The sequence below is a fragment of the Hemiscyllium ocellatum genome, chromosome 32 (assembly GCF_020745735.1).
Source record: "Hemiscyllium ocellatum isolate sHemOce1 chromosome 32, sHemOce1.pat.X.cur, whole genome shotgun sequence".
Lineage (NCBI taxonomy): Eukaryota > Metazoa > Chordata > Chondrichthyes > Orectolobiformes > Hemiscylliidae > Hemiscyllium > Hemiscyllium ocellatum.
Genome location: NC_083432.1, coordinates 44633655 through 44660110, shown reverse-complemented (window position 1 = coordinate 44660110; position 26456 = coordinate 44633655). Strand labels below are relative to the sequence as shown.

The window sequence follows — 26456 nt, the reverse complement described above, 5'->3', positions numbered from 1 at the left end:
GTATGTTGAATGATTTTTTTTTAAGAATTACAATACAGAACAGTTCCAGCACATTAACAGGTCACTTGGACCATTGCGTCCATGCTGGCCCTTCAAAAGAACAACTATTTCATGCTACACCTCTGTTTCTCCCCTATAGACCTGCAAAACCTTTCTTCTTCAGACAATGATCTCATTCCCTTTTATAGACTCAAAAACAGCTGGGAAATAACCCCTTTGGTCCAACCAGTCCACACAGACAATGTTCCCAAACTAAAGTGGTTTCACTTGCCTGCGTTTGGCCCACATCCCTCCAAACCCTTTCAATTCATGTATTGCTTTTTTTTGGACTATAAAAGTTCCAAAATAAATAAAGTCTTATGCTTTTGATACATATAACCATAAGAAATCTACAACTCAGGAGGAGCGCAAGATCCTTGCTATCTCAGTCCACAATCTTTCTCTGAATGCCTCAACCAAACCTGTCTGCACCACAGGGAGAAAGTGAGGTCTGCAGATGCTGGAGATCGGAGTCGTGAGTGTGGTGCTAGAAGAGCAAAGCAGGTCAGGCAGCATTCAAGGAGCGGGAGAATTGACCTTTGAAGGGCTAATGCCTGAAACGTAGATTCTCCTGCTCCTTGGATGCTGCCTGACCTGCTATGCTTTTCCAGCACCACACTCTCGATTCTGTCTGCACCACACTCAGCAAGTCCCTTCCAGATTCTTACTGTGTGAAACAATTTTTCCTCAGAGCAATATTGCTGTTTTCCCGATTACAATGAATCGGTTTTTCTTACCTCCGGTTTCCAGTTCACTCCTTCGCAACCTTTCCTGCTTTAATTGACATTGCTAACGTCATTCATTGTCCCTTTTAACGCTTGGCTCTTCCTCCTATTAAGTGTGAGAGCCTGCATGGTCTCCAATACACAACATCGCAATTATTCTCTAATCAAAATTTACCACCACATCAATTCCACTGCTGCAAATGGTTGCAATGGACTTGAGGTAGTAAGTACAGAGCATTTAGATTAGAGGTAGAAAGTTACCATTACTGAATTAAGAATGCTCGACAACACTAAAGCCTGTGGACATTATACATAAGCTGTGATTTTCCTCAATTTCTTAAAATAGCCCATTGGACCAAGTAAAGTAGCCATGACCAATAGCAACAGGAGAATCATTCTACACCTGAAATGGAGATATGTCTATCTGAGGTTATAGCTCAGGAAAATGCAGCTGGTGCACTGTGATCTTAAAGAGCAGGAGGCTGAGTTCCGACCTGAATCCACAAAGGCAAGTGCCTATATTCCAGTATTGCAATGTGAGGTAGAGCTATTTTTATACACAACGATTGGTAGGAAAGGCCCTATGTTCCTTCAAGACATCTTTACTTTTCAATCTAATCGTAGTTAATCCTATACCTAACTTGGTTTTCTTGCCCTCTCTTGACACCAAAAACATCTGCTGATCTCGACCTTGAATCGACTCGATGGAATATTCACAGCCCTCTGGAGTGTAGAATTCCAAAAGTTCCTAATCCTTAAAATAATGAAATTTCTTTTCACCTCATGCCTGAACAGCTGAACTGAGATGGAGATTGTTCCAGACTCTACAGCCAAGAGAGACAGCCTTACAGAATTTACCCTGACAGGCCCTCCAATTGAATATCTTTTTATGTAAGTATATGCAGTGGAGTAGAGTTCATTATGTTCGGAACTAAAATAGCATGTTAGTCAAGCATGACTTTAAGGGTGTGGTTGACCCAATTTCTCTCTGTCTGATCCCCCTCCCTCAGTATGAGCCACCACCCTCTTTAAAATTGATTGCTGCAGCCTTTAAATTGAAAATTTTGTTTTTTTTTCACTCCATGGTTTAACATGCATTCTCATAAATTCTGGGTAGTACCAAACAGCACACCAAAAAAGGGGACAAAAAATCTTATGTACACCACCAACATATATATATTTTCTGCCCTCCTTTGTGCTGGCAAACAATGATATTCTTATTCAGACCACAGATTTGACATGCATAACATAGTCCAATTACCAGTTTACAGTACACAAGCACTTTGGCATTAATTAACGTTTAAATGCCAGAACTACGATACAAACCACTCTCAAAATAGCAGCTTTGCCCAAGGCAATTTCACTTTCACAATTTTAGAAATCAAATTAAGTTACTCAGCATTTTGAGAAGCCTAGTTATAGGCACATGCTGAATCTGAAACACAGGCAGAAAGGCAGACTCGCATTTATATGCTATTTTATAATGTTTCTCAGAAATACTCTTACATGATTCACATCAACAAATTCCTTTGAGATTCAGCCACTATGATTATGCAGGCTGTGATGAAATTCTTTTGCTTTGTAACTATTTTGTACTGAAAATGTCAGCACGCTGTGAACATTGTAGCATTCAGGGAGCCTGATGCTCCAAAATATACTTGTTACATTCAGTACTACCCAAGAACATGGAAGGAATTGTTGATTGGTTATTCAGGACAGTTTAAGGGTTATTGAACATTCAATTTTAGCCAGAGGGAAACAGTCAGAGAAGGCTGCTAGATTGCTAGTCAGCCAGGTATGTAGTAGCAGAGAGAAGAGAGGAAAGCTGCTGTAGTAATGGGGCCAAGCCGTTAGGACTCGGGAGACAACTGGAACATGAGGTCAAGCTAAGTATCTGGGTTGGAATTCAGGAAAAGCCATGAAATCTTGGAAGAAACTGTATGCTATTAATAGTTCAGCACAGTAGAGAGCAGCGTGGAGGTAGCCCACATGCTTTGTACAGGTAAAAAATGAGGTCTGCAGATGCTGGAGATCACAGTTGAAAATGTGTTGCTGGTTAAAGCACAGCAGGTCAGGCAGCATCCAAGGAATAGGTAAATATGGGTAACAGACCTTCATTCCTGATGAAGGGCTTATGCCCGAAACGTCGAATTTCCTATTCCTTGGATGCTGCCTGACCTGCTGTGCTTTAACCAGCAACACATTTTCAACACATGCTTTGTACAGCTGAGCAAAATTAGAGCTTGGAGAAATGCAGGGTTAGTACCATTTTGGTGAAGTTCTGGTGAGAACGAGAAACTGTAGGTACTCTGTGTAGATGCTGGAGTAAAGTCACCACAGTCTGACCAGGTCACAGAGCTGCTCTCTCTCATTAGAGAGAGATGACTGGTGGTTGTTCAACCTGAGGGTCATCATGCATCAGGATAGAGAGGGGTTCAGGAGGACAGTCCTTCATGGTAACCTCAGCCAGTGCAGGAGTCAAACCCATGCTGTTTGCATTACTCTGCATTGTGTACCAACCATTCAGCCAACTGAGCTAACCAACCTCCAAGGTACAACACAGTTTCCAGAATCTAGGAGAGTGCAATCCTAATTTGTACTGCTGAACATGGGTATCATTGAGGCAGTAAATGACAGAGGGGCTTTTGAACGAGTTCTGTACCTGGTTCTTTAACAGTGAAGAACTAGAACACCTGAAATTTTCAATAGATTTGATGATCCATAGTATAATTAACATCTAGATGAGTTACTGTGGAATCTGTCTTGCTAGCATGAGTTACTTGAGATGTGGTACTGGGTGATCGACCACAGTATGTCTGTTACCCATATTTACCTCAGGTTAATGCTAATTGGATGTTAGAATCTAAGTTTTATATGAAAAATATATCATTGATTGCATTGCTATTCTGATATTATTTGTGGTATAAAAGCAAAATACAGCAGTTGCTGGCAGTCTGAAAAAAAACATGGAGCAGCAGTACAGAGAAACAGAACTAAGAGTTTGAGTCCTTCAGCTCTGACCAAGAGTCATACGGAATCAAAAATATTAGTTCTGTTTTTCTTTCTCTACAGATGCTGCCAGACCTTATGTCTTGCATAATTTATTATCGATTGTCCAAAATCATGGAACCTCTGTGTTATTTCCTTAGTAAACACCTGGGATCTCCCATTGCCTAGTTTAAAGAAAAAAAGGCTAGATTGTAACATGAACTTGGTGGCCTTGTCCAGAATCATAAATAAGGAATCAGCAAATCAGTTTTAGGCAGCAAGATCTCACAAAGATCCGTAAGATGAACAACCTTATAGTTAAGGTAAAAACAATGACTGCAGATGCTGGAAACCAGATTCTGGATTCGTGGTGCTCCTTGGATGCTGCCTGAACTGCTGTGCTCTTCCAGCACCACTAATCCGGAACCTTATAGTTAAGTTAATTTGTGTGGTTCTAGCTAAGAGAAGCACTGATCTGGAGAATGCTCTGCTTTTCCTTAGACAGTGCTCTGAGAATCAACCAAGAACAGGTTGAGGGGTTCAGTGACCCATTCTCCAACAGCACAATACTCCATGGGCACTGCATTTGGGGTGGCAGCCTAAATGACCATCTCAAGCTCAGATATGGGATTTGAACTCTCTGACTGAGGGAGCTGCAGAAATCACCAAGGTTCTTTAGATAACTCCTTCCAAACACACACCACTACCATCAAGAAGGTCAAGTGCAGAAGATACAAAGAAAAACCACCACAGGCTAGTTTCTCAAGAAACCACTTTCTATCCTGACTTGGAAATATATTGCCATTCTTTGAATGTCATTGGGTTTAAATTCTGGAACTCCCTCCTGAACAGCATTGTGGGTCTACCTTCAATCAAATGGACTGCAGTGATTCATCACCACCTTGATGACAGTAATAAGGGATGGGCAATAAATACTGCCCCAGCCAATGAAACCCATATCCCCTGAAAGAATTTTAAAAATGAAGCCAGTTTAAATGTCATATACAATTTAAATGTAAAATGTTTAATCTCATCATTTAACCAGTTTCAAATGTGCAAACATCATGGATTCATGAATCCAATAATGACACAAACCTTTTTGCCAGACAATCTAGGATCTGTAGCTCCAAAAGCCTATTCTCAGGAAGCTGCATGCTCAACAACGACATTACAATCTAATGCATTTCACCTTTTATGACCATAATGGATGAAAGCATTAAATGCAGAGACCCACTTTGGAAGGTGGCCTTTAAGAACCAACATTACAAAACAATTTTTTTTTAAAAAAACACATTAATGATTCTCCACCGGACCCTTGTGTGCAAAGTAGGGTCTTTCAGCTTTTAAAACGACAGCGTCTCCTTTCAATACCAGACCTGCAACAATAAACCCTTTCTCTGAAAGCATCTGAAGACGTGTGGCACAAAAGAATTTCAAAACCCAATCATCAAAAAATACTTGTCAATTCATCCTCATTTTGAACTATATTAAAATTACCACTTTTTTTTATTGTGGTCGACAGTCTCAGAGGGGTTTAGAATGGAGCCATAAAACACTTTTTTTGTGTTTATTTTCAAAAGCCTGCACTAACCAGCTATAAATTTTGAATGTTTTAATTTTGCTGAAGGCAGCATTCTGTCTTTCAAAGCAAGCAGACAAGCAAGGCTGTTGCAATAAGTTTATGAAGTAGCCAGGAGGCCCAGAGAAAGCCCTGAGTGCTTTATAAGTGCCATTTCACACTACACTATAGTCCTTTTGGTGTCAAACTCAAGTGAAACAGACTGGCCTCCTCAGACAGCATAGCGGGCAGGAATTTATATGTTTCTTGGGTTTACTATATCCCAGAATCAAACTGAGACAGAAATCTAGTCACTCACTACCACATATCTGTGTGCATTTCAAGCTGGCTTGACAATTTGAATGCATCTTATATTAGTAAATATTATATGGACAAGATGTGTCTAATGGAAAGAAAGAATTTGCATTTGTAAAGCATCTTTCATACCTTGTCTGTAGGAAATCCTACAGACAATATGTAGCCTGTTGTTATGTACCAACTAATTGGCACATAAACAGTCTCAAGAAAAATAAATGACTGAAATGACCTGTGAATTCCTTTCCTGTAGTTTTGTATCTGGGAGAGCACTGATCTAGATACCTAGAGAATTCCCAATTTTTTTTCCCAATACGTGCCACAGGTCTGTTCATATTCACTTAGTCAGGCAGAAGGGGCCTTTCATATGACACATTTCCAAAGGTAATATTCCAACAGTACAGCACATCTTCAGTACTGCACTGTCCATTGTCATGATTACAGTGTTGAGAGGACAAAACAGGAAAGGGTTTCCCAATTCCACCTTACCCAAATCACACAAAATCCATTCCTCCCACCCACCTTCAGCTCGAAATTATACCAAGAGTGAAAGGGGATTGTTTTTATAACAAGGTCCTCTGTTTTATCCCTGGGCTCTGCATGAGGGACACATGAAAGGTGAGGAAAACTGAGCAAGCAACTGAGAGCACAAGGGAGAAAGACAGACAGAAAGCGAGTGAGACATAATGAGATAGACACAGAGTGACAGTTAGCGAGTGACAGACAGGGCAAAGAGAGAAACTGAGAGACAGAGAGAGGCACAGACAGCGAGGGAAAGCAAGATGGGGGGCAGGGTGGGGAGAGAAAGAGACAGACAGACAGTCACATAAAGGCTTATATAAAAATAGAAAATGAAAACGATTGTCAAAGTGCACAAAGATGGGGGTGTTGTGGTAGAAAAAGTGCAAGGGAGGTCAGAAGATATGGCGACAAGAGTAGTTAGTTACATATGGGAGATTTCCTGATATTTTTCGTGAACAATACCCACACAGAAAAAACTAGTACTTAAACAGCAGGTACACTCTAGTTTTTAAACCACTGGCTTTCAAATGATTTATTCTGACTGAAGCCAATGGTTATAACAAACTAAATTCATAGTGAAAGAAAGATGTGAAATGATAGAACTGTCAGCAAACAGCCATTATGTTAAAATTTTACATCTTGGAGATGTGCACAAATTGTAATAGAAATAATATTAATGGCAGCAAATTGAAAGTGTGCCACCCCCTTTAATACTTCAGGGAGAAAATGACAAGCATGCTGGGCAACGAGAATCTACAGTATGTGAGAAAGAAAAATAAAGAGAAGCCACAGTTTCCTCATTGGTTACCCCATGTCAACTGTCATCATTCAAGCTAAAATAGGAACATAAAATGATTGGGGTTATTAGTTGAAAAGTCAGCAGAAGCCTATAAAGTCTCCAAGTAATCTTCCCAACTAAAAAGGGTAAGAGTATATAGTGGTTTGTAACAGGGAAGGTATTTATGACTTCTAGGGTGATGCAATATTTGTACATGCAGCTCAGATGGCACAACATGCAGAAAATTTTTCAAAGTTCTATCAAAAATAAACAGTTCTATCTTTGTTAAGATCAATTAAACACACTATAATTTATTGCCCACTGACTGGTTCTTCCTCACACTCAGGTATGGTTTGTTGACAGCTCGGTTTAGTTCCCAACGGATTGTTCTTCCTTTTTTAAATGATGGGAGTTATTCACCTCCGACATTACTCCCAGCTGATTTCCCCTCACAAACCTTGGTACCTGAGCCCTTACGTGCACAGACACTGAAGTGTTTGAATATTAGTTTTACATAAGAGGCTAAAGGACAATGATCAGACATGGGAGCCACAGCTGATCTTTCACCTCCATCTCCTCCTCACAAGTTCTGACCAAAATGTAGCACACCCTTACTCCGACAGGAGACTTACCTGCCCAGACTGTGGTCATCTTGATCTTCTGCTCTGTATTGCTTAGTGCAACTCAGCAATTTGGTCAAGACAGAACCACAGGAGATTTGGAAGAAAGTGGTCAAGTGGCTTGTTGGCAATGCAAAACAGCTCAAAGAAATTCAACAATATCATCTTAATCAAAACGAATGCATGAGGGGAATAAATAATTAGCATCAAAATTAAATCAGCAAGGCTTAAAGGCTTTAAACTAACTGAATAAGAACCCACAAAACTAGATATTCTGAAGATTTGGCAGTATTTGGTCATTACAGAAATTAATTCAAGCAAACAAACTACCATTAAAGTTTTAAATCAGAACAATGATTGTCCTGGAAAACTTTTACCTCATTGTAAACGCTGTGGTAACTGAAGCTAATTTGAATTATGGTATGGTTGTTGTTGTAGCAGCTGAATATCTTGGCAACTGTTGCACACTAGGAGATCAAAGCTGCTGTGTGAACACATCTGTGCAGAAGACAGAAGTAAAAACTACAGCAAACCAGACAAATCTTTCTCTCTAACCACAGTGAAGTCTGTATGCAGAGGAGAGCTTTGGTAAAACATGATATAGGAGCAAATTACTGCAGATCCTGGAATCTGAACTGAAAACAAAAAATGCTGGAGATCACAGCAGGTCAGGCAGCATCCATAGAGAGAAAGCAAGCTAACCTCTCGAGTATCAACACCAAAATTCATCACAGGAGGAAGTAGGGCAGAAGTATGAACAACCTGTGTAGATGGCAACGCTGCTTTACAAACTGCTGTGTTTTTATTGCATATTTCCCTATCCTCAAGAGATCTGTCCAGCAATCATATTAATCTATACCCTCCTGTAAGCTGTCACAATTCTGGGTGTCTGAAATACCATCATCAACCTAATACCATCAGCATCCCTCATTTTGACAGACACTCAAAAAAAACTAAAAAGTGAATGAAACACAGAACATAAGTTAAAATGTAGTTAGAGACCCTCCATTAGAAAATGATATAACATTCTTATCTAAAGTGCCAACCTGTCTTCATTGTTAAATGCCAATGGACTCACTGTGTATTTCCCATAGTTTCAATTTTGATTTTGTAGTGTTTGCAAACTTTGGCTTTCAGTTCTAAACACCTTTATCAATACCCAATGTGTGAATCATTTACAAATTCTGGGCATTATGACTATAACCAAGTCAATAGATCTAGGTTCATTACTGTTACAGATTGGAAATCAAATTATATAACCAAAAAATTAAATACTATTGGAATTTTAAGACATGGGTTTGAGCCAGATGAAAGACTCAACAGACAATCAAGGTATTTTTCAATGTATAATTTCAGTTACATCATACTATAAATATTTGCTGTAAATTCTGTGCCTTACCATTGTGCCCTCCACAATCACCTGATGAAGGAACGGCGCTCCGAAAGCTAGTGCTTCCAAATAAACCTGTTGGACTATAACCTGGTGTTGTATGATTTTTTAACTTTGTACACCCCAGTCCAACACCGACATCTCCAAATCATGAGCCAGAAAGGCCTACTTCAATATTTTGTTAAATGCATTCAAGGATGCTTACTAGTCTTTGAGCCACACTCTTCTAACACCCCATCTCCTTTTTCACTTCTTCCCCGCCAACTCAACTCCATCCTATTCATCTCTTCCCCAGCTCTACCATTCTCTGCTCTAGGTCTCCAGACCTATGCCAGTCAACTTTCGTCCCATTCAGATTCTTGCTGCCTCAGGGTTTGCATCTCTCACCCTTCTTGTCACCCTTCTCCTCTACAGGTCAATAGTTAATAGAAGGACAAGGATAGTAGCTGCATGGCAACACCACCACCACCTACATCACCTCCAAACACCTCACCATCCTGACCTGGAAATATATCAGCACTTCCTGAGCAGCGCTAGGTCAAAATTCTGACATCCCTCCTAACAGCATTATGAGTTCCCTTACACACCAAGAGGTTCAGTAGTTCAAAAAAGCAGCTCATCATTACCTCCCGAAGAGCAACTAGGGATGAGCAATAAATGCTGGCCTAGACAATGATCCCCACATGCTAGAAATGAATTTTCAAAAAGGTACAATTTCCAACTTGGGGTCCTTCATTCTCAACTTGCCACTCCAAAACGACCTGTCAATGTTGTGTCAGATGCTGGTGCAGTTTTTTCTACAGACGTAATATTCCTTGCTTCCTTTGACATTGAAAGTCAGGCTCCCAGCAGTTTTCAAAGCTATCAAAACCCTCTTTCTGGCCTCAGCTGGCTTCTGACCATATCTCCATCTCAGAGTTGGGAACAGCGTTTCCTGCTGTCAGTCAGAGAGGTTTTCATGAAGTCCAACCCCTTTTGCTTTCAAGCCCTGCTGGCTGGCACAGCTGTTTTGCTTAAATCTGTTCCTGCCGTGCTTTTCAAGTGCCGCACTAAAATATTCCCTCTCACCCCATGTCTCTCTGACAGTAATACAGTCAGTCTGCAATAATGCGCTAGTTCTGTTCTCGTGTTATAAGAAAATTACATAATAGCAGCACCATTTAAACTAATGGGGCCGGAATTGTGTTATAATCGATACCCGTTTTAAAGGTTTGCACATTAGAAACAGTGTCCCCAATTCGTCAATCGTGTTGTAGCGAATTTCTGTGAATGAAATGTGCGTTATAGCAGAATGAGCTGTATTGTTTCCTCAGTCCTATAGCTCGCCCTTGTTTTGAAATTCTCACCTCCAGTTTCTTTAAGAATCTCACCTATTAAACTTTAAAATGTCCAAGGTCCACTTTTTTTTTAAAAAAGAAAGGCTTTGTTTGGGAAGACTGGAGCCATTGTTTTCAGTTCCTGCTCTAAACTCCAATCCTTGACCACTGATGCCAGCCCTCCCCATGTAAACTGAATGAAATTAAGTCAAGTTGGTCACAACTTTGGCAGCTTGAGGCTTCTTCCGATGGTTTTGGTGGTGGTTTTCGTCAGCATCGGTCTGGGTCTCCTTGTGACTACTTTGGCATCGGTCTATGACTCCACGTGACTTTTCTTTGGCATTGTCGGATTCCGGCCTGGGATTCCAAGGGAGGAGGTTGGCTCCTTGAGTCCAGAGTCATGAACTAGACTAATTTCTCTGTTCTTTGTTTTCTTTCTTTTTTTAAAGTCTACTATCGTGTAAGGACTATTATTCTGAACATTTTATATCTTTACTCTTTTAATTTATTACTCTGATTCTGAACTTTTTATTTATTTTTTGAATGTATTATTGTGATTTAGTTCACTTGAAGGTTGGTAATTCTGGATTTTTATTTTCTTCAGTTTTGTATCTTTCTTTCCTAAGATATGTTCTCAAGTGTCAGTACTTAGGCACTTTTACTACGATGGCACTGTAAATGGTGACTTTCACTGTACTCCTGTGAGTACATGGGACAATAAAGTAAATTCAGTCCAAATTTAATCATGTCATGACTCCCAGCCTCGTAACTGTACTATCACTAAGATCACCTATTTTCGCCTTCACAATGTCACTTATTTTGCCCATGTGACAACTCATCTGTTGCTGAAATCTTTGTTTATGCCCTTCACTAGTTCTACGCATGACTGTTCCAGCACACCTGGCAGGCTACCCACTTTCTAGTCTCTATAAACAAGAGATGAGCTAAACCTGTTACCTGTGTTTTAACTTGCAGAAAAGCGATACTGGAGGGCATAGATTTATGGTAACTGTTGTCATGGTTTCCACCTCTACCACCCTTTCAGGTAAGGTGAGCAGCAGGTGGTTTACAGAAAATTTGAACAGAATTCTTTCACACAGAGAGTGATGGGTATCTGGAACTCTCCACTTGAAAGGGCGATAGAGACCATTACAACATTTAAGACGTATTCAGATGGACAGTTGAGATGTCATAGCATTCAAGGCTACGGACCAAGAGAAATGAGATTAGAGTAGAAAGGTGCTTGATAACTAGCACATTTTTGATGGGATGAAGAGCCTCTTTCCATACTATAATGACTGTGCTGTCTTTCCACAAAGGTCTCCATTTTCTGATCACCCTTGTGTTCACTAACCTACAGTGGCTTCTGGTTAAGCCAAATCTTAATTTTTAATAGGACTAAAGGAGCTGGAGTAGGCCATTCAACCCTTTGAGTCTGCTCCACCATTCTAGATTACAGCTAATCATTCATCTCAATGCCATATTTCCATGTTCCTTGATGCCACTAGTAACTAGAAATCTACCAATCTCTGCCATGAACTTAGTCAATGACTGGACTTACAAAGTTTCTATGGGAGAGAATTCTAAAAGATCACCAATGAATGAAGAGGTTTCTCCTCACTCCAGTCCACTATATTTGCCTTTTATTCAAAGGCTGTGTTCCCTGGTTCTCAACTCCACTGTCAAGAGAAACATGCTCTCTGCATCTGATCTGACCATTCTTTATTAAATTCTTGAGTTTTGCCTTTCATCCTTCTAAACTCCAGAGAATATGGGTCCAATCTTCACAATCTCTCCTCATTCACTCAACTTTGTTTTCAAATCCCTCCACTGCTTTGTTTCTCCACATCTCTGTGACTTCCCTCCCTTCCTTTCCTGCAAGGTTTCTGCACATCTCCAATTCTGGCCTCATGAATACCATTAACAGGAAAAGGCAGGGTAGATAAAGATAAACAATTTCCACTGGTTGGGCGTTCTGGAACTAAGGGCAGAATTTGAGAACTCGGACCAGACCGTTCAGGAGAGATGTTAGGAAGCAATTCTATGCACAAAGGGTGGTAGAGGTTTGGAACGCTCTTCCACAAATGGCAGTGGATATTAGATTAGTTATTAATCTTATATCTGTGATTTATAAATTTTTGTTAAGCAAAGGTATTACGGGAGATGGGCCATTGGTATGCATATGGAGTTAGGACACACATTAGGCCATGACCTCATTGAATGGTGGAATAGGGTTGAAGGGCTGAATTGCCTATCCCTGTTCCTATGTTCTTTCCCCCAGTTACAAGTTATGTTTACAAGAATGATCCTGGGGATGAGGGGTTTGTCATATGAGGAGTGGTTGAGGACTGTTGGTCTGTACTCGATGGAGTTTAGAATACTGAAAGGCCTGAATAAACTGGATGTGGAGAAAATCTTTCCACTAGTAGGAGAGACTAGGACTAGAGGGCACAGCCCCAGAGTGACGAGATGCTTTAGAACTAAAATGAGGACAAATTTCTTCAGCCAAAGAGTAGCAAATCTGCTGCCACAGAAGGCTGTGGAGACCTAGTCATGGTGTGCATTGAAAACAGTGATGGATAGGTTCCTGATTAGTAAGGGATCACGTGTTATGAGTAGTAGGCAGGGAAATGGGGTTGAGAAACCTATGTCTAGATTAGAGTGGTGCTGGAAAAGCACAGGAGGTCAGGCAGCATCCGAGGAGCAGGAAAATCGATGTTTCAGGCAAAAGCCCTTCATCAGGTACCCAAACACTTGGACAAAGAGCTATGTTTTAAGGAATGCCTCAGGAGGAAAGCAAGGTAGAAAAGCACAGAGGCTTTTTCCAGAGGTTATTCCAGAGTTTGGGGCCTAGGCAACTGAAGACTGGCCACCAATAGTAATGGTCATAAGATATTGGAGCAGAATTAGACCATTTGGCCTATGTAGTCTGCTCTGCTATTCAATCATGGTCCACTAGTAACTAGAAATTCACCAATCTCTGCTGTGAACTTAGTCAATGAGTGGACTCTCAAATTTTCTGTGGGAGAGAATTCCAAAGGAACCTGATTCTCTTGGCTGTGGGGTTGAGAACCAAGGAACACAGTATTTGAATAAAAGGCAAATATTTTGGACTGGGGTGAGGAGAAACCTCTTCACTCATTGGTGATCCTTTGGAATTCTCTCCCGTAGAAACTTTGAGAGTCCAGTCATTGACTAAGTTCACAGCAGAGATTGGTAGATTTCTAGTTACATATGGACCACGATTGAATGGCAGAGCAGACTAGATAGGCCGAATGGTCTAATTCTGCTCCAATATCTTATGACCATTACTATTGGTGGCCTGGTCTTCAGTTGCCTAGGCCCCAAACTCTGGAATAACCTCTGGAAAAAGCCTCTGTGCTTTTCTAACTTGCTTTCCTCCTGAGACATTCCTTAAAACATAGCTCTTTGCCCAAGTTTTTGGGTACCTGACTTAATATCTTCTTTGAAGGCACACTGACTTATTGTGTGTTTTGTCATACTCCTATAAAATTTCTTAGGATGTTTCATTCCATGAAAGATGCTATATAAATATAAAGTGTTGTTTTCTAAGCCAGCCCATGACGTCATATTTAAGAATCCTGTTCCCTCTGTTTTTCGGAAGATCTGATTTCTCATCTTATTCAGAGAACGTAGTCTTTCCCACGTTCCTTCTAACATATCAAATCTAAGGAATTGAAGGAACCAGCATTGGGTCATCAACTCGAGAAGAGGCTTGGGGGGGGGTGTCAATGGGGGTTGAGGGGGGAGATGGGGGGGATGTGGATGTGGGGAGAGAGAGAAATAAAGAAAACGAGAGAGTGAGAGAGAAATCGTGAAGGATGAGGAGGAAAAAAGTGAAGGAGGCTAGTGATTAAAACAGAAGAAAGACAAAGAGTAAAATAATTGAAACAGTGAGCGAGCACCAGCAGAGAAGAATGATACAAAAAGAATGGAATTGCTTACTAATGAAAAACAAAAAGTGAAGGAGGCAAGAGGGAGAGAAAACAACAGAAGTGAAACAGCAGATTGAGAAAAGCAGTGGGATAATAGTGGAGGTAAAAGAAGAGTAGCTATTATTTTGCAGGCTTGGCATTATCAATATTCCAAGCTCGAGTGTGTGGCAGGGTCCTGCTTTTCTGGCGATGATCAGTCCAAAAAAAATAGGCTGAGACCCTCCAAATCATTTAGTTCTGTTCAGATCTTGTAGCCAAGAATGGCTTGAACTATCTCTTTAATGAAGGCTTGTGAATAATGCACAGGATCCTTCAGTCCCTAAAGCATTATTAGAATATGTGGCTGTAGGGAACAGTATCTACATCTTGTTTCAAGTTCCTCTTGTACCATCACTCTGAATGACCTGACTGATCACCATTTTACTCATTATTAATCATATCTCATGTCCTTGAAGGGATGCAGATTCACCTTATAATATTACAAGATAATGTTCTGAAGCAACTTAGCAAGTTATGTTAATCTTTTACAGAGCACTGGTGCATCCTTAACTGGAGAACTGTGCGTGGCTCTGGGCACAAAGGATGTGAAAGAGGTAGAGAGTGCAAAAAAAGATTTATGAGAATCAAGTTTTTCATTCCTGGAACCAGTTCCATAGATAGGTTGGAGAAATTAAGATTTTTCTTCTTGGAGAAGGTTGAGGGAACATTAGATACAGGTATTCAAAATCATTATAGGTCTGGACTCAGTTGATAGGTAAAAATGTTTCCACTGGTGGACAAGTCAAGAACAAGAGGGCACAGAGTTAAGGGCATTGGAAAAGGCAGTGTTACCATAACAGTAAACATGTCGCCTCATTATAGGAAAAATATGGAAGCTTTGGAGATGGTACAAAGGAGACTTAACAGGATGCTGCCTGGAATGGAGGGCATGTCTTTATGAAGAAAGGTTGATGGAGCTAGGGCTTTTCTCATTGGGGTCGAGTGTGTGGTGCTGGAAAAGCACAGCAGGTCAGGCAGCATCTGAAGAGGAGGAGAATCAACGTTTCAGGCATAAGTCCTTCAACAGGGATCCTGATGAAGGGCTTAAGCCTGAAATGTAGATTCTCCTACTCCTTGAGTGCTGTCTGACCAGCTGTGCTGTTCCAGCACCACACTCTCAACTCTGCTCTCCAGCATCTGCAGTCCTCAATTTCTCCTCCTTTCCTCATTGGAACCAAGAAGGATGAGAGGTGACTTGAAAGAGGTCTACAAATTGTTGAGGCATAGATAGAGTGGATAGCCAGAAACTTTTGCCCAGGCGAAAATGCCTATCACAAGGAGGTATAATTTTAAAGTGATTGGAAGAAGGTTTAGGGGAGATGTCAGAGACAGGTTCTTTACCCAGAGAGTGGTTGGTGCATGGAATGCACTGCCAGTGGTGGTAGTAAAGTCAGATACATTAGGGACTTTAAGTGACTCTTGGATAAGTATATGGAGGATAGTTCAATGAAGGGTATATGCGTTAGTCTAATCTTAGAGTAGGATAAAAGGCAGGCACAACATCGAGGGCTGAAGGACCTGCACAGTCATATGCTCTATGTATTCCCACACAGACAGTAGTTAGGATCTGGTATGTGAGGCTTGACAGCATGATAGATTCTGAATCTATCAAGACATTCAAAAGAAAAAGAATGTAGGGATGTGGGGAACAGTACTAAGTGAATTATTCGGTCAGGCAGCCAGGCTTGACATGACAGGCCAAGTGGCCTATTTCGATGCTGTAACCTTTCTGTGATTCTCTGAAATGCAGCATTTATTTGCACAATAATTCACATAAACAGCATCAAGATAAACAGCAGGCTTATCTACGCTTGGTGGTTCTTATCGGGGAGGAATGTTGGCTAGGATACTGAACTGAAAATGTGTTGCTGGTTAAAGCACAGCAGGTTAGGCAGCATCCAAGGAACAGGAAATTCGACGTTTCGGGTCAGAGCCCTTCATCAGGAATGAGGAAAGTGTGCCAGGCAGGCTAAGATAAAAGGTAGGGAGGAGGGACTTGGGGGAGGGGCGATGGAGATGTGATAGGTGGAAGGAGGTCAAGGTGAGGGTGATAGGCCGGAGTGGGGTGGGGGCGGAGAGGTCAGGAAGAAGATTGCAGGTTAGGAGGGCGGTGCTGAGTTGAGGGAACCGACTGAGACAAGGTGGGGGGAGGGGAAATGAGGAAACTGGAGAAATCTGAGTTCATTCCTTGTGGTTGGAGGGTTCCCAGGCGGAAGATGAGGCGCTCTTCCTCCAACCGTCGTGTTGTTATGTTCTGCTGATGGAGGAGTCCAAGGACCTGTGTGTCCTCGGTGGAGTGGGAGGGAGAGTTAAAGTGTTGAGCCATGGGGTGGTCGGGTTGGTTAGTCCGGGCGTCCCAGAGGTGTTCCCTGAAACGTTCTGCAAGTAGGCGGCCCGTCGCCCTTAACCAGCAATGCATTTTCAGCTCTGATCTCCAGCATCTGCAGACCTCACTTTTTACTCTAGGATACTGAACTGTAAAGAAAAATCCTCTGTCATCAGTTTAACATATCTTCTCAAGGACGACTACACCAACAATGCACCTTAATCATTCAGTCACAGACTGAATGGTCAATATTTGCGGAAGGTCTAGGGTTGGGCTTGAAGCCACTTGACTCGTGCCTAACTCCCCTGTCAAACAAACCAAGCTGATAATTGGCTAAGGATAGATTAGGTCAAAATCTTCTATCCTTGTAAGGCGTGTCAAACTCACCTAAGGTTCAGAAAAATTCCACAGCGATTGGAAGCTGATACAAATCAAGTACTACACAGTATGGTGATACATGTTTACTTTGCCAGATATCACCCCTACTTACAAAGGCTGGATATCCATCTTTCATCCCATCAATGTGCTCACTGACCTACTCTAGCTTCTGGTTCAGTAATGACTCAATTTTAAACCCCCAACACTTGTTTTCAAATACTTACACTTCTCCAGCCCTACACCGCTCTAAGACATGTCCACTCCTCCAACTGTGGTTCAAACGCCATGCTCACTTTAAAATCATGCAACAGTTCCAGCCTTACTTTCAGCCCTAAGCTCAGGAATCCCCTTCCTAATTTATTTCTTTCTCTCTCCAATTCACTGCTGTAAACCTCTCTCTCTGTCTGAGCTGCTGGTCAATGGTCATAATATTTCGTTCTGTGGCACAGTATCAAATTTTGTTTGATAACGCTCATCTGAAGTGGTTTGGGACATTTTTTGACATCAAAAGGGGCTACATAAAAGCAGGCTATTGTTGCTGCCCACACAGTGAAGCTATTCAGTGATATCCTGACCGCAGAGGCAATCTGCCTCTGATTAAGTAAAAAATTCACCAATCCAGGGAGCTGGGAACAGCAGTGTCAGAGGAGGGTGTCATCATAGTGTCTGATGGTCTTGAAATAAACTAGTTATGGTAGACTTAAGACTCAGTCTTTTAGCGCATACAAGAATGCCATGCTACTGGGAATCTCCATTAGAGGCCTCATGAACTTTAGTGGCAAGAAAGGAAAATAAAGTAAAGTACTCTCATTCATTTACAGTCTTGCATCTGGTTAAAACAAAATGCTTGGATGCAGACAATTAATCATTCCACTTCCCAGCTCCACTATTCCTCACCTCGACGAACATGAATTTAACCCATTAGAGCAACCTATCTTGCAATGACTTGACTCTAATGTAAAGCAATGTTATCACTAGCACTACAGTATTCCAGACATCTTTTCCTAACACAATGTTGTGAACAGAAAGTGACTAGTCATAGTTAAGAAAATGATATAATTTAGCCACATCCAATAATTGCAGTAGATTTTCTTTTGCATAGTACAAATAGATGTAAGTTCACACATAATAAATTACTACCACCTGGCAATTTTTTTTTCATCAAAACTAGGAATTCATGCGTGAACTTCATAGACGCACATCGTTTGTCTAGCAGCTATGAAGGTTACTTTGACTTTTTGTAATTATTGTTAACTCAAAATGATGAAAAGCACCAGAGTCGCACTCGCTGCCTGTCCAAACGCAGCCTCATTCTTTGCCCACAACAGTCCTGCCTCTCCCCAAACTTGTTTCATCATCCCCCGGCCTCACTGAGCAGAACATCAACTGGATGCTTCTTTCCATACTTGTTAGAGCTAGCAGCTATTGGCTAGATCTGCTTTTGCTGCTGGCCTGAAGTGATTAGTGGTTGGTTGAGCTGCCACGGTGACAGCTCCAGTCTTCCTGTTTTTTCCATTGTGCTGAAGTCCAGTCTTTCCATCCGTGATACAGCCTTATGCAGCAAATAGTAACCAAGGAAGTTAAGCACAGTCAATGATTAAAATGCACACACACACACATACATACTGTAACCTTCTCTTTGCTGGTAAAATGAAAAGCGTGTTAACATTGTTAAAAAAATTAAAAAAGAAATATTGACACACATGCGTCGTGCAACTGAGTGTCAGAATCACATGCTGAAAGGTGATGTTTATTACTCATTCTTCATTTATTTAACAGAAATGCAATCAGCCAAATCTGGATTCTTAATCAGGTATTTGTAGCTAATGCTTAACACATTGGACAAAACCATTCAATGTAAAATAACGATCATTTCGGATTGTGAAGGTTCTGTTTTTTTTTGCAGCGTGTTAGTTGCAAATCACACAGTACCTACAGCAGTACATGCAGTGCAGCACACAGGAAATCGTGGTAAAGCACACAAATGCAAGGTGCCATTTTATAATCTGACCTGGTAGACTAAACCCACGTTCATTGTTACTTTATCCAGCTCCTGCGACGGAAGCTTTGACAAAGATCGCTATAAACAAAAGAGTTGAAAAAAATAAACATACACACCTATGCCCTGGGAACATGAACTGTTATCAGTTAACAAAGTCCCTACTTATGAGGCAACAAACAAAACATCAACATCAGAGAAATCAAAACCACATTGCAATCAACCTGATCCAACACAAGCAATACTCATTTCAACAGCCTTATTGTTCACACCAAGAATGTTACAAGTGTCATATACACTGCAGCTAAATAGGTTTCTGAGACAGAAACCAATACAATGTTTAGAAACAATCAAAAAATTAAACAATTTCATTTATTTCACTCCTTTCTACAAAAGACTTGTATACTGTTAAATTCAAAAGGCTTCAAAATACAGTGCCCTAATGGTGGGTGGAGTGTCCTACATTTGCTACTCAGTGGAATGTTGAATGTTTTCAGTATTCATTGAGTCATAAGGAATGGAAACAGACCCTTTGGTCCAACTAGTCCATACGACCATGTTCCCAAAGTAAATTAGTCCTTCCTGCCTGCATTTGGCCCATATCTCTGTAAACCTTTTCAGTTCATGCACTTCTCCAAATGTATTTTAAGTGGAGCAACTGCACCTGCATCCACCGCTTCCTCTGGCAGTTCATTCCACACACTTTCTTTGTAAAATGTTTGCCTCTCATATCCTTTTTAAATCTTTACCTTTTAAAATAACTCCACAGAGGCCATTATCCCATCACCAACTTATCCTTTATTTACATGTGTATAGTACTTGACACTGGTCCAGCTTCCTCAGAATCAGCTCTCAGACAGAGCAGAACCTCTGACACTCATGTTTAGAAAGGTCCACCAGGGCCCCAAACTGGGACCAGTCAGGGGATTCATATTAAATGGGGTCCACCTGGCTAACCTTATTACAATCACTACATTCCTCCCCCTCCAAGTCCTGTTCTTTCTCTTCTGAGATGTGTTTGCACTGGACCCGGTTCCTCTGACTCAGCCTCAGATTTGGGTGGCATGTATCAGATCAGAGCCCACCTCTTGCGCCCTGAGCAGCTTGGAAGAAATTCATCCTCTTTCCCAGGCAGTAGAGGCATTGAGGCTGCTACATCCGCCATGTCCAAATCAGACTCTGAGGTTTCTTCAAAGTTAGATGGAGGAGGAGAACCCATGGGTTCCAACAGACTTGCCGATATTATGAGGAGCTAGATATTATTTTCCTCCTGACTCATTTGAGAGCTCGCAGCTTTCATGTGGTCCATGTGCTTATTCAGGACCGCCTTATCTACCTGAATTTTCTATGACACATGACTGTGCCTCTTACCCACGCAGGGCCATTCCCATGGTTTTGACATCAAACCTCGCCCCCGACATAAACTGTAACGCTCACTTAGAGGTGTCTTGTGTCCGGCATTGGCATCCGCAATGCCGTTCACGCCACCCCCCGATCAGACTTCATCTGATGCTGAGTCTTCGCCCCATTAGCAATACTGCAAGACCATGAGGGATAGTCTGTTAATCAAATAGGAACCAGGATAGCTTGGTACAGAGTGAAGTTGTTTCTTTAAACCTGCCTTCAAAGTTTGGACTGCTCTTTCTGCCAGACTACTGGATGATGGATGGTATGTACCTGTCCTTGTATGCTGAATGCCATTTGACTTTAGGAAATACTTGAATTCCCTGCTGGTAACTGATGGCCTGTTGTCTGTGACAAAAATTTCTAGGAGCCTATGAATTGCGAAACATGCTCGCAGCTTTTCTATTACTCCAGTATTTGACGAATGAACTCCGTACATGCCCAACCACTCTGAGTGGGCATCTACGATCATTAAGAACGTTGAGCCCATGAAAGGGCTGGCAGAGTCGCTGTGTAACCAAGTCCAGTGTTTTCCTGCCCATTCCCACAAATGTGGGGGAGCTGTGGGCAGTAATTCTTGTCTTTCTTGGAACACTGAGCACTGTCCAGCAACACAGCTGTGTCTGCATCCAGTTCTGGCCACCAGGGATAACTTCTTGCCAATATCTTCATATTGGATACCTGGATAACTTTGGTGGAGTTCAGCCATTATCTGGTGGTGACCTTTGCACATGACAATCACTCTTGCTGCACATAATAAACTATCTATGGTGCTCTACGGTGATCTGGTCTCTCTGAGTCCAGAAAAGTTTCAATTCCTGTTGTGATGGTCTTTTCATTTCCCCCATCATCACCAGCTGTTTTAGTTTGGTGAGGACCAGATCTTTTGGTGTCCACAATCTGATATTGTCAGTGGTGACCGGAAAGTTTAAAACCCAAAATGGACCTTTCCAGTGACAATACCAGCAGTGGTGTATCTGCCAGTTGGAGGTGGCTCAAGGCATCCGATTTGTTACTTGGTCACCTGGACGGTGTTCTGATTTGTAATTGTATCCACTTAGAATGAGAGCCCACTGCTGAATTCGACCTGAAGGTATGGGTGGCTTTGCCTTGTCCTCTTGGAGTAGCCCCAGCAGGGGGTTGTGTTCTGTCACTATTACAAATTTATGTCCGTGAAGCTATTGTCGGAACTTGCTCACACCAAAGATGACCACCAAAGCTACTTTCTCTATCTGGGCATATTTGCGCTCTGCATCAGAGTTCAGGAAGCATAAGCTACTGGCGTTCCTCTCCACTTTCTTCGCGTCTCTGAACCAATGCGACACTGATACTGTACAGGGAGGCATCACGTCAGCACCAGATCTCGCTTGGGGTTATAGTGGGCCAGCACCTCAGATGATGATTGCTGCTTCTTCACTTCCCTAAAGGCTACGAGGCTATATAGGAAGGATGTGGAGGCACTGGAATGGGTGCAGAGGAGGTTTACCAGGATGTTGCCTGGCATGGTAGGAAGATCGTATGAGGAAAGGCTGAGGCACTTGGGGCTGTTCTCATTGGAGAAAAGAAGGTTTAGGGGAGATTTGATAGAGGTGTACAAGATGATTAGGGGTTTAGATAGGGTTGGCAGTGAGAACCTTTTTCCGCGTATGGAGTCAGCTGTTACTAGGGGACACAGCTTAAAATTAAGGAGAGGTTGGTATAGGACAGATGTTAGGGGTAGATTCTTTACTTAGCGGGTTGAGAGTTCATGGAATGCCCTGCCAGTAGCAGTGGTGGACTCTCCCTCTTTATGGTCTTTTAAGCGGGCATTGGATAAGCATATGGAGGTTATTGGGCTAGTGTAGGTTAGGTAGGCTTCGGTCGGCGCAACATCGAGGGCCGAAGGGCCTGTACTGCGCTGTATTTTTCTATGTTCTATTTAAAGCAGACTCTTTTTCAAGAGCAGATGTAAGGGTGCCAGGATGGAGGCCAGGTTGCATATTAATTTTCCGTAATAATTCACCATTCCAAGGAAAGACCCAAGCTTAACCTGAACCAAGGACATCTTTGATTGCCCTTATCTTCCAACAGGTGTAACCCGATCTTGTTGACTCTGCAGTCCAAGTAGGTCATTTGTTCCCTTCTAAGGTGCACATCCACCTTCGAGAACTTGGACATAGTCCTTAGATGTTTCTGTAAGTGCTCTTTATTGGTTTTCCCTGTTAATAGCACATCATCCAGATAAATGGCGATCAGAAGTGGACCTTGTAAAATGTTTTCCATCGTCCATTGAAAAATGGCTGATGATAAAACAAACGGCAGTCTTGTGTATTGGTACAAACTCTTATGGGTATTAATTGTAGTGTACCTCTGGGAATCTTATTTAATCACATCTGCATGTTCGCATGGCTCATGCCCAGCTTCATTAAGTTTAACAAGTCTAACAAGGGAATTCACATTAGATTAGATTACTTACAGTGTGGAAACAGGCCCTTTGGCCCAACAGGTCCACAGCGACCCGCCGAAGCGCAACCCACCCATACACCTACATTTACCCCTTACCTAACACTACGGGCAATTTAGCATGACCAATTCACCTGACCCGCACATCTTTGGACTGTGGGAGGGAACCGGAGCACCCGGAGGAAACCCACGCAGACACGGGGAGAATGTGCAAACTCCACACAGTCAGTCGCCTGAGTTGGGAAATGAACCTGGGTCTCTGGCGCTGTGAGGCAGCAGTGCTAACCACTGTGCCACCGTGCCACCCCAAATTGGGGTCCACCTGGCTAGCCTCATTAGAATCACCACAATCTTAAAAATATGCCCCCTAGTTTTGAACTCTCCTACCTTCGGAAAGATCTTTGCTAATCACCTTATCCATGACCAGGATTTTATAAAAAGGTCACCCCTCAACCTCCTATACTCTAGTGAAAAAGTCCCAGACTATTTTTAATAACTCAAACACTTCATTCTTGACAACATACTGATACATCTTTTCTGAACCTCTCTCATTTAATAATATTCTTCTTATAGCATAGCAACTAGAACTGCACACAGTACTCCAGAAGAGGCCTCTCCAATGTCCTGATGAACCCCAATATGACATCCCAATGACTAAACTCAATGGTCTGTGCAATGAAAATAAGTGTGCTAATCTTCTTAACCACCCTGACTACTTGTGATGCAACTTTCAAAAGTACCTGAGCCCCTACATCTCTCTGGTCTACTTCAACCCTTTACTATGAAATTGCACCCATATTAGCTCATCTCCCCTCCAGTCAGCCATGCAGTTGGAACATAAAAAGACAGATTAATGGTTGGTCAGGTCTTTTTGTTCCAAATTGATGCCCAACTGTTATCTTGTCCTTTCTCTCTTCAAGCAGTAGTTGATCTCTACCATGAATTCACATCTCCAGTATTTGTCATTTTCTTTCTGCAACCATTTCATTGACATTCCATTCACAACCTTCAGCATTCACTCCCTCTATGATCGATGTAGAAGTGGCATCAGTGTGTACCATCTACAAGATGCACTGCAACAAATTACCAAGATCCCCTAAACAGCACCGTCTAAGCCTGACCTCTACCATTTGAGACTACAAGAGCAATAGATACACAAAAACACCGCCATCAGCAATTTCCCTGCCAAGCCAGACCATCCAGACATGGAAATATATTGCCATTCCTTCAATGGTGAAAACCCTGGAAATCTCCATATATAGGAGAAAGTGAGGACTGCAGATGCTGGAGATCAGAGCTGAAAATGTGTTGCTAGAAAAGCGCAGCACGTCAGGCAGCATCCAAGGAGCCGGAGAATCGACGTTTCGGGCATAAGTCTGAAAGAAAGGCTCATGCCCGAAACATCGATTCTCCTGCTCCTTGGATGCTGCCTGACCTGCTGCACTTTTCCAGCAACACATTTTCAATCTCCGTATATAGCACTGTTACCCTCTAATGACTCCAGTGGTTCAAGAGGTTGACTCACTTGCACTTTTCAAGGACAATTTAGGGAAGTACAGTGATTGATGCCTAGCCAGCAATGCCCACATCCTTGAAAGACTACATATTATAGAGGTACCTCCATTAACAGTACACCTATACCACTACACCAAATTTAGCAAGTTTATACCTCAATACACGACTTCTTTTGCTAATCATATCATATCTCCTTCCCTCAATTGACAAAACAGCATTTTTTTCCCCTTGTGAGATGTATTCATCTTCTAATTCCCCTGCCTGGGGGTTTGCACTAATATAGGTGTACATTGTAAATTAATCTCATATTTAGGGACAAGGTTGTCAACATTTCTCTCTAAGAATAGGGGAACAGTACAATCACGAGATAATTGAGGATAAAGCAGTGTCATGCTCACTTCAAATCATCAATCCAATGGAGGGTCATGGCTCCCCTCATTCAGCAGCCATTACTTTTTGAAATTATTCTGCAATTTTGTTTCACTTATCCCTCCTGAAATTCTAGTCCACATAACAACCATACTTTGGGGAAAGAACTGCCAGAAATCAGTTCTGAATGTATCTGTCACATCCTCTTGCCCAGTTTAATGTGAAGTAATGGTGCACAATGGCCTTCTCTTTTTTAAGAAGAAAAGCTCAAATTTTGTTTGTCAAAAATGTTCCTGTAAAGAATGCTTGCTACATTATGTTGCATCTTAGATTCTAACCCTGTGCAACAGTAAACATTTTTGTTCGGTTAAGGTATAGGAGTTTAGCATAAATGCTGATGGTATTTGACAAAATGCAGAGATACCTAGTGGCAAAAAACTGCTACTGCACCTGTCACCAAAAACTGGACCAAAAATAAGACAATTACGTTCAAGTTCTATATAAAAGTGCAACTTATTGCAGCTACTGATAATCTGAAAAAAAATCAAGAGAAGTGATCAGCAGGTCAAGCAATCAATGCACAACTAATATTTCAGGTCATCCAAATGGAGTGTGTTGCTGGCATTTCCTGCTTTTATCCTAACCCTTATCAGTAGGTTAGAGAATACGAGTCACTATATGATTGCACATTGCAGAATTGCCATATTTTAATCATAGAATATGTGATTTTTGTCCTTCTAAACCGTTCCAACTTTCCATCGAGCTAGCTACTTCTATCAGTTTTCAAGAACAAAAAAAAAAGCTGGTGGATTATTTCCCCTTTTCTGTCTTGCTTTTCTCTCCATTCTGCCAAAAATCCTTGACTCTCTGCTTGGACATGGTTTCCAGATACTGGGTACTACCTGAAACCGTCACATGTGATGAATTATTCATGCACAAGCATTCAGTAAGTGTTGGACAAACTAGCAGCAGAGCAAGAGCCCAGTCATTGCCTAAACCCACATTTGCCCGGGCAGTGGGAATCAATCAGCAGTGATCAAGAGTAGGAATCCTTGTTGATTGTCTTCTCTCCTAAGCAAGAACATGTGCAGCAGTCATGGTCAAGTAGAGTTAACACAGAAAGAGGGTCAAATGTGATCTGCATGGTTTAGCTATTAAACTGAGGCATCGAGGAGAATTATATGTCCTTTATTGCCAATCCATTAGTAATAAGTCATTGATTACAATGATCACTATGAGTAGATTGAATAAAAAACAAATGACAACAGACTGTGAGACACTCATATCCACTGTCATAGTTTTTTTTTAAACAAGGTGAAATCAGATACAATGTTTTGATGTTACAACCTAACTGGGAAGAGTATGATTATCACCACACCCACTGTTCCACAAGCCATCATAAAATGGGTAAAATGCCACCAAAATAACTAATTTATATGACTGACTGCTATTCAGGAAAAAAAAACATACCAATTCAGATCAGGTTCATCATTAACAAAAAATATTTATTGTAATATAATTTCAACAAAGGGCAGAGAGAAGAATTAATAATCTATTATGCATTTTAAACTATATTCCTTTAAAAATAACACATGTTCACATGTGCACACACACACGCAAACATTTATGGCTAAGACAGCAAGAAGTCAGAGGGTTTGATACACATTATGGGTGAGAGAAAAAACAAACAAACTGAGAAGATCAAATTTTGAAATCAAAAGCTTAGATCTCACTGGAAGAATATTTGTTTCAATTTTTAAAAAAATTTCAGGAATAA

The 26456-nt window shown here is 41.5% G+C and overlaps 1 protein-coding gene across 5 annotated transcripts in view; it reads right to left on the bottom strand.

Moving 5' to 3' along the window:
- LOC132831016 (phosphatidylinositol 5-phosphate 4-kinase type-2 beta) overlaps nucleotides 1–26456 on the bottom strand; it is a 120862-nt gene that overhangs the window by 43423 nt on the left and 50983 nt on the right. For 3 of the 5 annotated variants that reach the window (XM_060849040.1, XM_060849041.1, XM_060849045.1), the window contains exon 4: nucleotides 18962–19030. The exons of the other annotated variants lie outside the window; for them this stretch is intronic. In XM_060849040.1, coding sequence (XP_060705023.1) covers nucleotides 18962–19030 — 69 coding nt within the window. The remainder of the gene's footprint in view (nucleotides 1–18961; nucleotides 19031–26456) is intronic. 5 annotated transcript variants of the gene reach the window in all.